The following is a 12,923-nucleotide window of genomic DNA, read 5'->3' as shown; positions in this document are numbered from 1 at the left end:
GATACGGCCGCTCTCAAGGAACCAGCTGATAGAAGGCTGGAAAATATCTTAAAAGGTATATACACACATACCGGTGTTATACTGCGACCAGCGATCGCCTCAGCCTGGATGTGCAGCGCTGGAGTGGCTTGGTCGGATTCCCTGACTGAAAATATTGATACCCTGGATAGGGACAGTATATTATTAACTATAGAGCATTTAAAGGATGCATTACTATATATGCGAGATGCACAGAGGGATATTTGCACCCTGGCATCTAGAGTAAGTGCGATGTCCATTTCTGCCAGAAGAACGTTATGGACGCGACAGTGGTCAGGTGATGCGGATTCCAAACGACATATGGAAGTATTGCCGTATAAAGGGGAGGAGTTATTTGGGGTCGGTCTATCGGACCTGGTGGCCACAGCAACGGCTGGAAAATCCACCTTTTTACCCCAGGTCACCTCTCAGCAGAAAAAGACACTGTCTTTTCAAACCCAGTCCTTTCGTCCCTATAAGGGCAAGAGGGAAAAAGGCCGCTCGTTCCTGCCCCGGGGCAGAGGAAGGGGAAAAAGACTGCACCATGCAGCCTCTTCCCAGGAGCAGAAGCCCTCCCCCGCTTCTGCCAAGTCCTCAGCATGACGCTGGGGCTCTGCAAGCAGACTCGGGCACGGTGGGGGGCCGTCTCAAGAATTTCAGCGCGCAGTGGGCTCACTCGCAAGTGGACCCCTGGATCCTGCAGGTAGTATCACAGGGGTACAAATTGGAATTCGAGACGTCTCCCCCTCGCCGGTTCCTGAAGTCTGCTCTACCAACGTCTCCCTCCGACAGGGAGGCAGTATTGGAAGCTATTCACAAGCTGTATTCCCAGCAGGTGATAATCAAGGTACCCCTCCTACAACAGGGAAAGGGGTATTATTCCACGCTGTTTGTGGTACCGAAGCCGGACGGCTCGGTGAGACCAATTTTAAATCTAAAATCTTTGAACACTTACATAAAAAGGTTCAAATTCAAGATGGAGTCACTCAGAGCAGTGATAGTGAACCTGGAAGAAGGGGACTATATGGTAACTCTAGACATCAAGGATGCTTATCTCCATGTCCCAATCTACCCTTCTCACCAAGGGTACCTCAGGTTTGTGATACAAAACTGTCATTATCAGTTTCAGACGCTGCCGTTTGGATTGTCCACGGCACCACGGGTCTTTACCAAGGTAATGGCCGAAATGATGATTCTTCGAAGAAAAGGCGTATTAATTATCCCTTACTTGGACGATCTCCTGATAAGGGCAAGGTCCAGAGAACAGTTAGAGGTCGGAGTAGCACTATCTCAGGTAGTGCTACGTCAGCACGGGTGGATTCTAAATATCCCAAAATCACAGCTGATTCCGACAACACGTCTACTGTTCCTAGGGATGATTCTGGACACAGTCCAGAAAAAGGTGTTTCTCCCGGAGGAGAAGGCCAGGGAGTTATCCGAGCTAGTCAGGAACCTCCTAAAACCAGGACAAGTGTCAGTGCATCAGTGCACGAGAGTCCTGGGAAAAATGGTGGCTTCTTACGAAGCGATTCCATTCGGAAGATTCCATGCAAGAACTTTTCAGTGGGATCTGCTGGACAAATGGTCCGGATCGCATCTTCAGATGCATCAGCGGATAACCCTATCTCCAAGGACAAGGGTATCTCTCCTGTGGTGGTTACAGAAGGCTCATCTTCTAGAGGGCCGCAGATTCGGCATTCAGGATTGGATGCTGGTAACCACGGATGCCAGCCTGAGAGGCTGGGGAGCAGTCACACAGGGAAGAAATTTCCAGGGCTTGTGGTCAAGCATGGAAACGTCTCTTCACATAAATATCCTAGAGCTAAGGGCCATTTACAATGCCCTAAGTCAAGCAAGGCCTCTGCTTCAGGGTCAACCGGTATTGATCCAGTCGGACAACATCACGGCTGTCGCCCACGTAAACAGACAGGGCGGCACAAGAAGCAGGAGGGCAATGGCAGAAGCTGCAAGGATTCTCCGCTGGGCGGAAAATCATGTGATAGCACTGTCAGCAGTGTTCATTCCGGGAGTGGACAACTGGGAAGCAGACTTCCTCAGCAGACACGACCTCCACCCGGGGGAGTGGGGACTTCATCCAGAAGTCTTCCAAGTGATTGTAAACCGTTGGGAAAAACCAAAGGTGGACATGATGGCGTCCCGTCTCAACAAGAAACTGGACAGATATTGCGCCAGGTCAAGGGACCCTCAGGCAATAGCGGTGGACGCTCTGGTAACTCCGTGGGTGTTCCAGTCGGTATATGTGTTCCCTCCTCTTCCTCTCATACCAAAAGTACTGAGAATCATAAGAAGGAGAGGAGTAAGAACGATACTCGTGGCTCCGGATTGGCCAAGAAGAACTTGGTACCCGGAGCTGCAAGAGATGCTCACGGAGGACCCGTGGCCTCTACCTCTAAGGAAGGACCTGCTCCAGCAGGGACCTTGTCTGTTCCAAGACTTACCGCGGCTGCGTTTGACGGCATGGCGGTTGAACGCCGGATCCTGAAGGAAAAAGGCATTCCAGATGAAGTCATCCCTACCCTGATCAAGGCCAGGAAGGATGTAACTGCAAAACATTATCATCGCATTTGGCGAAAATATGTTGCGTGGTGTGAGGCCAAGAAGGCCCCTACGGAGGAATTTCAACTGGGTCATTTCCTACATTTCCTGCAAGCAGGATTGTCTATGGGCCTAAAATTAGGATCCATTAAGGTTCAAATTTCGGCCCTGTCGATCTTCTTCCAGAAAGAACTGGCTTCAGTGCCTGAAGTTCAGACGTTTGTCAAAGGGGTACTGCATATACAGCCTCCTTTTGTGCCTCCAGTGGCACCTTGGGATCTCAATGTAGTTTTAGGGTTCCTAAAATCACATTGGTTTGAACCACTTGCCACAGTGGATTTGAAATATCTCACATGGAAAGTGGTAATGCTGTTGGCCCTGGCTTCAGCCAGGCGCGTATCAGAATTGGCGGCTTTATCCTATAAAAGCCCTTACCTGATATTTCATTCGGATAGGGCGGAATTGAGGACTCGTCCTCAATTTCTCCCTAAGGTGGTTTCAGCGTTTCACATGAATCAACCTATTGTGGTACCTGTGGCTACTAGGGACTTGGAGGACTCCAAGTTGCTGGACGTAGTCAGGGCCCTGAAAATATATGTTTCCAGGACGGCTGGAGTCAGAAAATCTGACTCGCTGTTTATACTGTATGCACCCAACAAGCTGGGTGCTCCTGCTTCTAAGCAGACGATTGCTCGTTGGATTTGTAGTACAATTCAACTTGCACATTCTGTGGCAGGCCTGCCACAGCCAAAATCTGTAAAAGCCCATTCCACAAGGAAGGTGGGCTCATCTTGGGCGGCTGCCCGAGGGGTCTTGGCTTTACAACTTTGCCGAGCAGCTACTTGGTCAGGGGCAAACACGTTTGCTAAATTCTACAAATTTGATACCCTGGCTGAGGAGGACCTGGAGTTCTCTCATTCGGTGCTGCAGAGTCATCCGCACTCTCCCGCCCGTTTGGGAGCTTTGGTATAATCCCCATGGTCCTTACGGAGTTCCCAGCATCCACTAGGACGTCAGAGAAAATAAGAATTTACTTACCGATAATTCTATTTCTCATAGTCCGTAGTGGATGCTGGGCGCCCATCCCAAGTGCGGATTGTCTGCAATACTTGTATATAGTTATTGTTACAAACAAATCGGGTTGTTTATTGTTGGAAGCCATCTTTTCAGAGGCTCCTACGGTTATCATACTGTTAACTGGGTTCAGATCACGAGTTGTACGGTGTGATTGGTGTGGCTGGTATGAGTCTTACCCGGGATTCAAGATCCTTCCTTATTATGTACGCTCGTCCGGGCACAGTGTCTTAACTGAGGCTTGGAGGGGGGTCATGGGGGGAGGAGCCAGTGCACACCAGCTAGTCTAAGGCTTTTACTTTTTGTGCCCAGTCTCCTGCGGAGCCGCTATTCCCCCATGGTCCTTACGGAGTTCCCAGCATCCACTACGGACTATGAGAAATAGAATTATCGGTAAGTAAATTCTTATTTTTCTAGCCAGAAATCGCCTAGTGTGTACCCCCTTTTAAGTAGTATCATGTCGCATAGACCAATATAAACACATTTTAAATTTTTTTGGGGTTATGTTAGTCCAAGAACAGTGTATAACTTGTATCTAAAAAAAATTGAGTATCTTAAAGTAATTTGCACACAAAGTAGAAGACTATTCGGGATGGGTGTTATATGCCGGCTGCTGGGATCCTGGAGGTCCGCTTACTGACACCGGGATCCCGGCAGTAGAATGCCGGCTGGGGCGAGCGCAGCAAAACCCCTTGCGGGCTCGTATGCTTGCTTGCAGCCGGCTCGCTGCGCTCTTCACAGCTTCTATTTCCACTCTATGGGTGTTCTAGCTTTCAGCATATTTAGTGTTCGGAATCCCAGCGTCGGCATGCTGACCGCCAGTAACATAACCACATCCCGACTATTCACGTGGTGTATATTGGCATCAGTCATTAGAGGATAATCAAACTTCTGTAAAAATATAAGTATATAAAATAAATAATCTCATTATTTTCTTATGTTTTAAAGTGTTTTAAATCATTCTGTTAAATTAATTGACAGAATGATTTCTTTATAAGTAGTAAGTGATGTAGCAAGAAGCATTTGTTTGTGTTGCGTTACAGAATAAGACGGGCAATGATTTTGACTGTTAATATTTACGTGTTTTGCAGAGTCTCAAGTACAGCTATCTGTTTCCTTTATATTCAAGAGACCTACCCTATACGATCAAGCGAAGCATACTTCGAGAATATGCAGTTGAAACTGAACTTTTAGAGAGAGAGCAAGTTGAACGCTGTGTAAGTCATGTTACATACAGACCTTTAGACATGTAACACATGCACTATATATGAGGTGTACTGTAAATGTATTACCAGAGAAACAGTGTTTATATAAAAAAAATCTCAACAGTGTTTATCTTGCATTTATGTAATTATATGTAATTATAAGTCAATTATAAAATAATGATAAAAACAAATAAGGTTTTCGTTACTTTACATTTGTAAAGAACAAACTGTGGGTGGCAGTAGATAAGGATGGAGCTGTCCAAATTTATGTAAAAAAGCAAAACTGGTAAATTGTTACTAAGTGATTGAATCAAAAGATACTTAGTGTAGTGTTCCTATATTATAATGTAGTAAGCAATCAGTAATTCTTAATCATACCTCACTTTATCAATAGTTTCATGTTAAGTTCCTCATACGTCCTAGAGGATGCTGAGGTCACATCAAGAACCATGGGGTATAGACGGGATCCGCAGGAGACATGGGCACTTTAAGACTTTCAAAGGGTGTGAACTGGCTCCTCCCTCTATGCCCCTTCTCCAGAATGGATGCACTCTGAGGAGCTCTACTGAGTTTCTCTAAAAATGACTTATGTTAGGTATTTTATTTTCAGGGAGACTGCTGGCAACAGTCTCCCTGCTTTGTGGGACTTAGGGGAGAGAAGTCAGACCTACTACTGTGAGTTTAAAGGCTCTGCTTCTTTGGCTACAGGACACCATTAGCTTCTGAGGGTCTGATCGCTAGGTATGCCTAGATGCTCGTTCCCAGAGCCCGCCGTCACCCCCTTGCAGAGCCAGAAGTCAGAAGACAGGTGAGTAGAAGAAGAAAAGAAGAATTCAGTGACGGCTTCTGAGGTACCGCAGCGCTCGCACACTGCACGCCATGCTCCCACACACAGCGGCACTACAGGATGCAGGGGGGGCGGGCGCCCTGGGCAGCATACATGACCTCTATAAGTAACTGGCAAGAGCGGACATAGTGCCAGGGTACTGTCCGGACTCCCGCCAGTATAAAAATTTATTTGAAAAGAGCGGGTCTGAAGCGTGCCATTACGGGGGCGGAGCTTAGCCCTCACAGCACACAAACCGGCGCGATTTTCTCTACACAATGCTGCAGAGACGCTGGTCCTTCCTCACACTGCTGCATAAGGTTCAGAGTGAACAACGGGGGGGAAAGCAGTGTTATTTTGGTGCATTATATGTTAATTATAAAAGCGCTGCAGGTCTGGGGCATTTTCTGTGGTGTTTCAGACCGGGATTCAGAGCTGGGGTGTGAGCTGGCAATAACTCCCTCTGTGTCCCTCTGACAGGCTTTACTGTGAGTCTGTCCCCTATAGTCCCAGTGTGTCTGGGTGTGTTGGGTGCACGTGTTTCGGCATGTCTGAGGCGGAGTGCGCTTCCCAGGAGGAGACTCTGTTAGGGACACAAACGGCTGTGGGAGTGACCCTGTCGACACCGCCGACACCTTATTGGGTGAATGTTTTGAGTGCTTTGAATGCAAATGTGGCTCTGATAAATAAGAGATTGGATGAATCTGAGTCTCAGAACCAGGCATGGAAGAAATTCGTAGAGGATGTGTTGTTACAAGTCCAGACCACCTCGGGGTAACAAAAACGTTCATTTGCCCAGCTGGTAGACACTGATACCGACTCAAGTGTCGACTATAGTGATGCCAGATTAGATCCAAAATTGGCAAAGAGCATTTAGTACATGATTGTCGCAATAAAAGACGTATTACATATCACTGTGGACCCTACTGTTCCTGATACTAGGGTCTGTTTGCATAAAGGAAAAAAACATGAGGTAACGTTTCCTCCCTCTCATGAACTGAACACGCTTTGTGAAAAGGTTTGGGAAAATCCTGACAAAAAGTTTCAGATTCCCAAAAGGATTCCAGTGGCGTATCCGTTTCCCTCTGGGGATAGGGAAAAATGGGAGTCCCCCCCCCCCCCCCATTGTGGACAAAGCTCTATCACGGCCGTCCAAAAAGGTGGCTCTTCCGTCCCCTGACACGGCAGCCCTAAAGGATCCTGCGGATCGTAGCCAGGAAAATTTATTGAAATCCATTTATGTCACCACGGGTACGCTACTCAGACCAGCCATTGCATCTGCGTGGGTGATTAGTGCTATTGAAAATTGGGCTGATAACTTGTCATCTGAAATAGATACCCTGGATAGGGATAGCATTCTTTTGACACTAGGTCATATCAGGGACGCTGCAGTCTACCTAAAGGAAGCTGCAAGGGATATTGGCCTCTTGGGATCAAGTGCCAATGCCATAGCAGTCTCAGCTAGGAGAGCATTGTGGATTCATCAATGTAATACTGATGCTGACTCTAAGAAAGCTATGGAGTCTCTACCGTATAAAGGTGGTGTATTGTTCGGTGACGGCCTCACTGACTTGGTATCTTTTTAATTTCTCTGACGTCCTAGTGGATGCTGGGAACTCCGTAAGGACCATGGGGAATAGCGGCTCCGCAGGAGACTGGGCACAAAAAGTAAAAGCTTTAGACTAGCTGGTGTGCACTGGCTCCTCCCCCTATGACCCTCCTCCAAGCCTCAGTTAGATTTTTGTGCCCGAACGAGAAGGGTGCAAGCTAGGTGGCTCTCCTGAGCTGCTTAGAAGTAAAAGTTTAAATAGGTTTTTTATTTTCAGTGAGTCCTGCTGGCAACAGGCTCACTGCATCGTGGGACTAAGGGGAGAAGAAGCGAACTCACCTGACTGCAGAGTGGATTGGGCTTCTTGGCTACTGGACATTAGCTCCAGAGGGACGATCACAGGTTCAGCCTGGATGGGTCCCGGAGCCGCGCCGCCGGCCCCCTTACAGAGCCAGAAGAGCGAAGAGGTCCGGAGAAAGCGGCGGCAGAAGACGTTCCCGTCTTCAAATAAGGTAGCGCACAGCACTGCAGCTGTGCGCCATTGCTCTCAGCACACTTCACACTCCGGTCACTGAGGGTGCAGGGCGCTGGGGGGGAGCGCCCTGAGACGCAATAAAAACGATATAAAAACCTTATATGGCTAAATAAAATGCATCACATATAGCTCCTGGGCTATATGGATGCATTTATCCCCTGCCAGTTTCCTGAAAAAAGCGGGAGAAAAGGCCGCCGTGAAGGGGGCGGAGCCTTTCTCCTCAGCACACAAGCGCCATTTTCTTTCACAGCTCCGCTGGAAGGACGGCTCCCTGACTCTCCCCTGCAGTCCTGCACTACAGAAACAGGGTAAAACAGAGAGGGGGGCACTATTGGCAGCTAATATATAAATACAGCAGCTATAACAGGGAGTAACACTTATATAAGGTTATCCCTGTATATATATAGCGCTCTGGTGTGTGCTGGCAAACTCTCCCTCTGTCTCCCCAAAGGGCTAGTGGGGTCCTGTCCTCTATCAGAGCATTCCCTGTGTGTGTGCTGGGTGTCGGTACGATTGTGTCGACATGTATGAGGAGGAAAATGATGTGGAAGCAGAGCAATTGCCTGTGTTAGTGATGTCACCCCCTAGGGAGTCGACACCTGACTGGATGGTAGTAATTAAAGAATTACTTGACAATGTCAGCACTTTGCAAAAAACTGTTGACGACATGAGACAGCCGACAAATCAATTAGTGCCTGTTCAGGCGTCTCAGACACCGTCAGGGGCGCTAAAACGCCCGTTACCTCAGATGGTCGACACAGACCCTGACACGGATACTGAATCCAGTGTCGACGGTGACGAGACAAACGTAATGTCCAGTAGGGCCACACGTTACATGATCACGGCAATGAAGGAGGCATTGAACGATTCTGACACTACAAGTACCACAAAAAAGGGTATTATGTGGGGTGTGAAAAAACTACCAGTGGTTTTTCCTGAGTCAGATGAATTAAATGAGGTGTGTGATAAAGCGTGGGTTTCCCCCGATAAAAAACTGCTGATTTCTAATAAATTATTGGCACTATACCCTTTCCCGCCAGAGGTTAGGGCACGTTGGGAAACACCCCCTAGGGTAGATAAGGCGGTCACACGCTTATCAAAACAAGTGGCGTTACCGTCTCCTGATACGGCCGCTCTCAAGGAACCAGCTGATAGAAGGCTGGAAAATATCTTAAAAGGTATATACACACATACCGGTGTTATACTGCGACCAGCGATCGCCTCAGCCTGGATGTGCAGCGCTGGAGTGGCTTGGTCGGATTCCCTGACTGAAAATATTGATACCCTGTATAGGGACAGTATATTATTAACTATAGAGCATTTAAAGGATGCATTACTATATATGCGAGATGCACAGAGGGATATTTGCACCCTGGCATCTAGAGTAAGTGCGATGTCCATTTCTGCCAGAAGAACGTTATGGACGCGACAGTGGTCAGGTGATGCGGATTCCAAACGACATATGGAAGTATTGCCGTATAAAGGGGAGGAGTTATTTGGGGTCGGTCTATCGGACCTGGTGGCCACAGCAACGGCTGGAAAATCCACCTTTTTACCCCAGGTCACCTCTCAGCAGAAAAAGACACCGTCTTTTCAAACCCAGTCCTTTCGTCCCTATAAGGGCAAGAGGGAAAAAGGCCGCTCGTTCCTGCCCCGGGGCAGAGGAAGGGAAAAAAGACTGCACCATGCAGCCTCTTCCCAGGAGCAGAAGCCCTCCCCCGCTTCTGCCAAGTCCTCAGCATGACGCTGGGGCTCTGCAAGCAGACTCGGGCACGGTGGGGGGCCGTCTCAAGAATTTCAGCACGCAGTGGGCTCACTCGCAAGTGGACCCCTGGATCCTGCAGGTAGTATCACAGGGGTACAAATTGGAATTCGAGACGTCTCCCCCTCGCCGGTTCCTGAAGTCTGCTCTACCAACGTCTCCCTCCGACAGGGAGGCAGTATTGGAAGCTATTCACAAGCTGTATTCCCAGCAGGTGATAATCAAGGTACCCCTCCTACAACAGGGAAAGGGGTATTATTCCACGCTGTTTGTGGTACCGAAGCCGGACGGCTCGGTGAGACCAATTTTAAATCTAAAATCTTTGAACACTTACATAAAAAGGTTCAAATTCAAGATGGAGTCACTCAGAGCAGTGATAGCGAACCTGGAAGAAGGGGACTATATGGTATCTCTAGACATCAAGGATGCTTATCTCCATGTCCCAATCTACCCTTCTCACCAAGGGTACCTCAGGTTTGTGATACAAAACTGTCATTATCAGTTTCAGACGCTGCCGTTTGGATTGTCCACGGCACCACGGGTCTTTACCAAGGTAATGGCCGAAATGATGATTCTTCTTCGAAGAAAAGGCGTATTAATTATCCCTTACTTGGACGATCTCCTGATAAGGGCAAGGTCCAGGGAACAGTTAGAGGTCGGAGTAGCACTATCTCAGGTCCAGAAAAAGGTGTTTCTCCCGGAGGAGAAGGCCAGGGAGTTATCCGAGCTAGTCAGGAACCTCCTAAAACCAGGACAAGTGTCAGTGCATCAGTGCACGAGAGTCCTGGGAAAAATGGTGGCTTCTTACGAAGCGATTCCATTCGGAAGATTCCATGCAAGAACTTTTCAGTGGGATCTGCTGGACAAATGGTCCGGATCGCATCTTCAGATGCATCAGCGGATAACCCTATCTCCAAGGACAAGGGTATCACTCCTGTGGTGGTTACAGAAGGCTCATCTTCTAGAGGGCCGCAGATTCGGCATTCAGGATTGGATGCTGGTAACCACGGATGCCAGCATGAGAGGCTGGGGAGCAGTCACACAGGGAAGAAATTTCCAGGGCTTGTGGTCAAGCATGGAAACGTCTCTTCACATAAATATCCTAGAGCTAAGGGCCATTTACAATGCCCTAAGTCAAGCAAGGCCTCTGCTTCAGGGTCAACTGGTATTGATCCAGTCGGACAACATCACGGCTGTCGCCCACGTAAACAGACAGGGCGGCACAAGAAGCAGGAGGGCAATGGCAGAAGCTGCAAGGATTCTCCGCTGGGCGGAAAATCATGTGATAGCACTGTCAGCAGTGTTCATTCCGGGAGTGGACAACTGGGAAGCAGACTTCCTCAGCAGACACGACCTCCACCCGGGGGAGTGGGGACTTCATCCAGAAGTCTTCCAAGTGATTGTAAACCGTTGGGAAAAACCAAAGGTGGACATGATGGCGTCCCGTCTCAACAAGAAACTGGACAGATATTGCGCCAGGTCAAGGGACCCTCAGGCAATAGCGGTGGACGCTCTGGTAACTCCGTGGGTGTTCCAGTCGGTATATGTGTTCCCTCCTCTTCCTCTCATACCAAAAGTACTGAGAATCATAAGAAGGAGAGGAGTAAGAACGATACTCGTGGCTCCGGATTGGCCAAGAAGAACTTGGTACCCGGAGCTGCAAGAGATGCTCACGGAGGACCCGTGGCCTCTACCTCTAAGGAAGGACCTGCTCCAGCAGGGACCTTGTCTGTTCCAAGACTTACCGCGGCTGCGTTTGACGGCATGGCGGTTGAACGCCGGATCCTGAAGGAAAAAGGCATTCCAGATGAAGTCATCCCTACCCTGATCAAGGCCAGGAAGGATGTAACTGCAAAACATTATCATCGCATTTGGCGAAAATATGTTGCGTGGTGTGAGGCCAAGAAGGCCCCTACGGAGGAATTTCAACTGGGTCGTTTCCTACATTTCCTGCAAGCAGGATTGTCTATGGGCCTAAAATTAGGATCCATTAAGGTTCAAATTTCGGCCCTGTCGATCTTCTTCCAGAAAGAACTGGCTTCAGTGCCTGAAGTTCAGACGTTTGTCAAAGGGGTACTGCATATACAGCCTCCTTTTGTGCCTCCAGTGGCACCTTGGGATCTCAATGTAGTTTTAGGGTTCCTAAAATCACATTGGTTTGAACCACTTGCCACAGTGGATTTGGAATATCTCACATGGAAAGTGGTAATGCTGTTGGCCCTGGCTTCAGCCAGGCGCGTATCAGAATTGGCGGCTTTATCCTATAAAAGCCCTTACCTGATATTTCATTCGGATAGGGCGGAATTGAGGACTCGTCCTCAATTTCTCCCTAAGGTGGTTTCAGCGTTTCACATGAATCAACCTATTGTGGTACCTGTGGCTACTAGGGACTTGGAGGACTCCAAGTTGCTGGACGTAGTCAGGGCCCTGAAAATATATGTTTCCAGGACGGCTGGAGTCAGAAAATCTGACTCGCTGTTTATACTGTATGCACCCAACAAGCTGGGTGCTCCTGCTTCTAAGCAGACGATTGCTCGTTGGATTTGTAGTACAATTCAACTTGCACATTCTGTGGCAGGCCTGCCACAGCCAAAATCTGTAAAAGCCCATTCCACAAGGAAGGTGGGCTCATCTTGGGCGGCTGCCCGAGGGGTCTCGGCTTTACAACTTTGCCGAGCAGCTACTTGGTCAGGGGCAAACACGTTTGCTAAATTCTACAAATTTGATACCCAGGCTGAGGAGGACCTGGAGTTCTCTCATTCGGTGCTGCAGAGTCATCCGCACTCTCCCGCCCGTTTGGGAGCTTTGGTATAATCCCCATGGTCCTTACGGAGTTCCCAGCATCCACTAGGACGTCAGAGAAAATAAGAATTTACTTACCGATAATTCTATTTCTCATAGTCCGTAGTGGATGCTGGGCGCCCATCCCAAGTGCGGATTGTCTGCAATACTTGTATATAGTTATTGTTACAAACAAATCGGGTTGTTTATTGTTGGAAGCCATCTTTTCAGAGGCTCCTACGGTTATCATACTGTTAACTGGGTTCAGATCACGAGTTGTACGGTGTGATTGGTGTGGCTGGTATGAGTCTTACCCGGGATTCAAGATCCTTCCTTATTATGTACGCTCGTCCGGGCACAGTATCTTAACTGAGGCTTGGAGGAGGGTCATAGGGGGAGGAGCCAGTGCACACCAGCTAGTCTAAAGCTTTTACTTTTTGTGCCCAGTCTCCTGCGGAGCCGCTATTCCCCATGGTCCTTACGGAGTTCCCAGCATCCACTACGGACTATGAGAAATAGAATTATCGGTAAGTAAATTCTTATTTTTTACCTTATGTGCCTGCACCACAAAAGAAAGCACACCACTATCAGATGCAGTCCTTTCGGCCAATAAATAC

The 12,923-nt window shown here is 48.4% G+C and overlaps 1 protein-coding gene across 6 annotated transcripts in view; it reads left to right on the top strand.

Annotated features, from left to right (window-relative positions):
• Positions 1-12,923, top strand: part of LOC134927845 (uncharacterized) — a 491,244-nt gene that overhangs the window by 216,462 nt on the left and 261,859 nt on the right. For all 6 annotated transcript variants that reach the window (XM_063922906.1, XM_063922905.1, XM_063922901.1 and 3 more), the window contains one exon: positions 4,740-4,865. In XM_063922906.1, coding sequence (XP_063778976.1) covers positions 4,740-4,865 — 126 coding nt within the window. The remainder of the gene's footprint in view (positions 1-4,739; positions 4,866-12,923) is intronic.

This window comes from Pseudophryne corroboree, chromosome 5 (genome assembly GCF_028390025.1).
Source record: "Pseudophryne corroboree isolate aPseCor3 chromosome 5, aPseCor3.hap2, whole genome shotgun sequence".
NCBI classification, from domain to species: Eukaryota; Metazoa; Chordata; class Amphibia; order Anura; family Myobatrachidae; genus Pseudophryne; species Pseudophryne corroboree.
The sequence above is the reverse complement of the archived record's forward strand: the minus strand, read 5'-3'. Positions and strand labels throughout refer to the sequence as shown.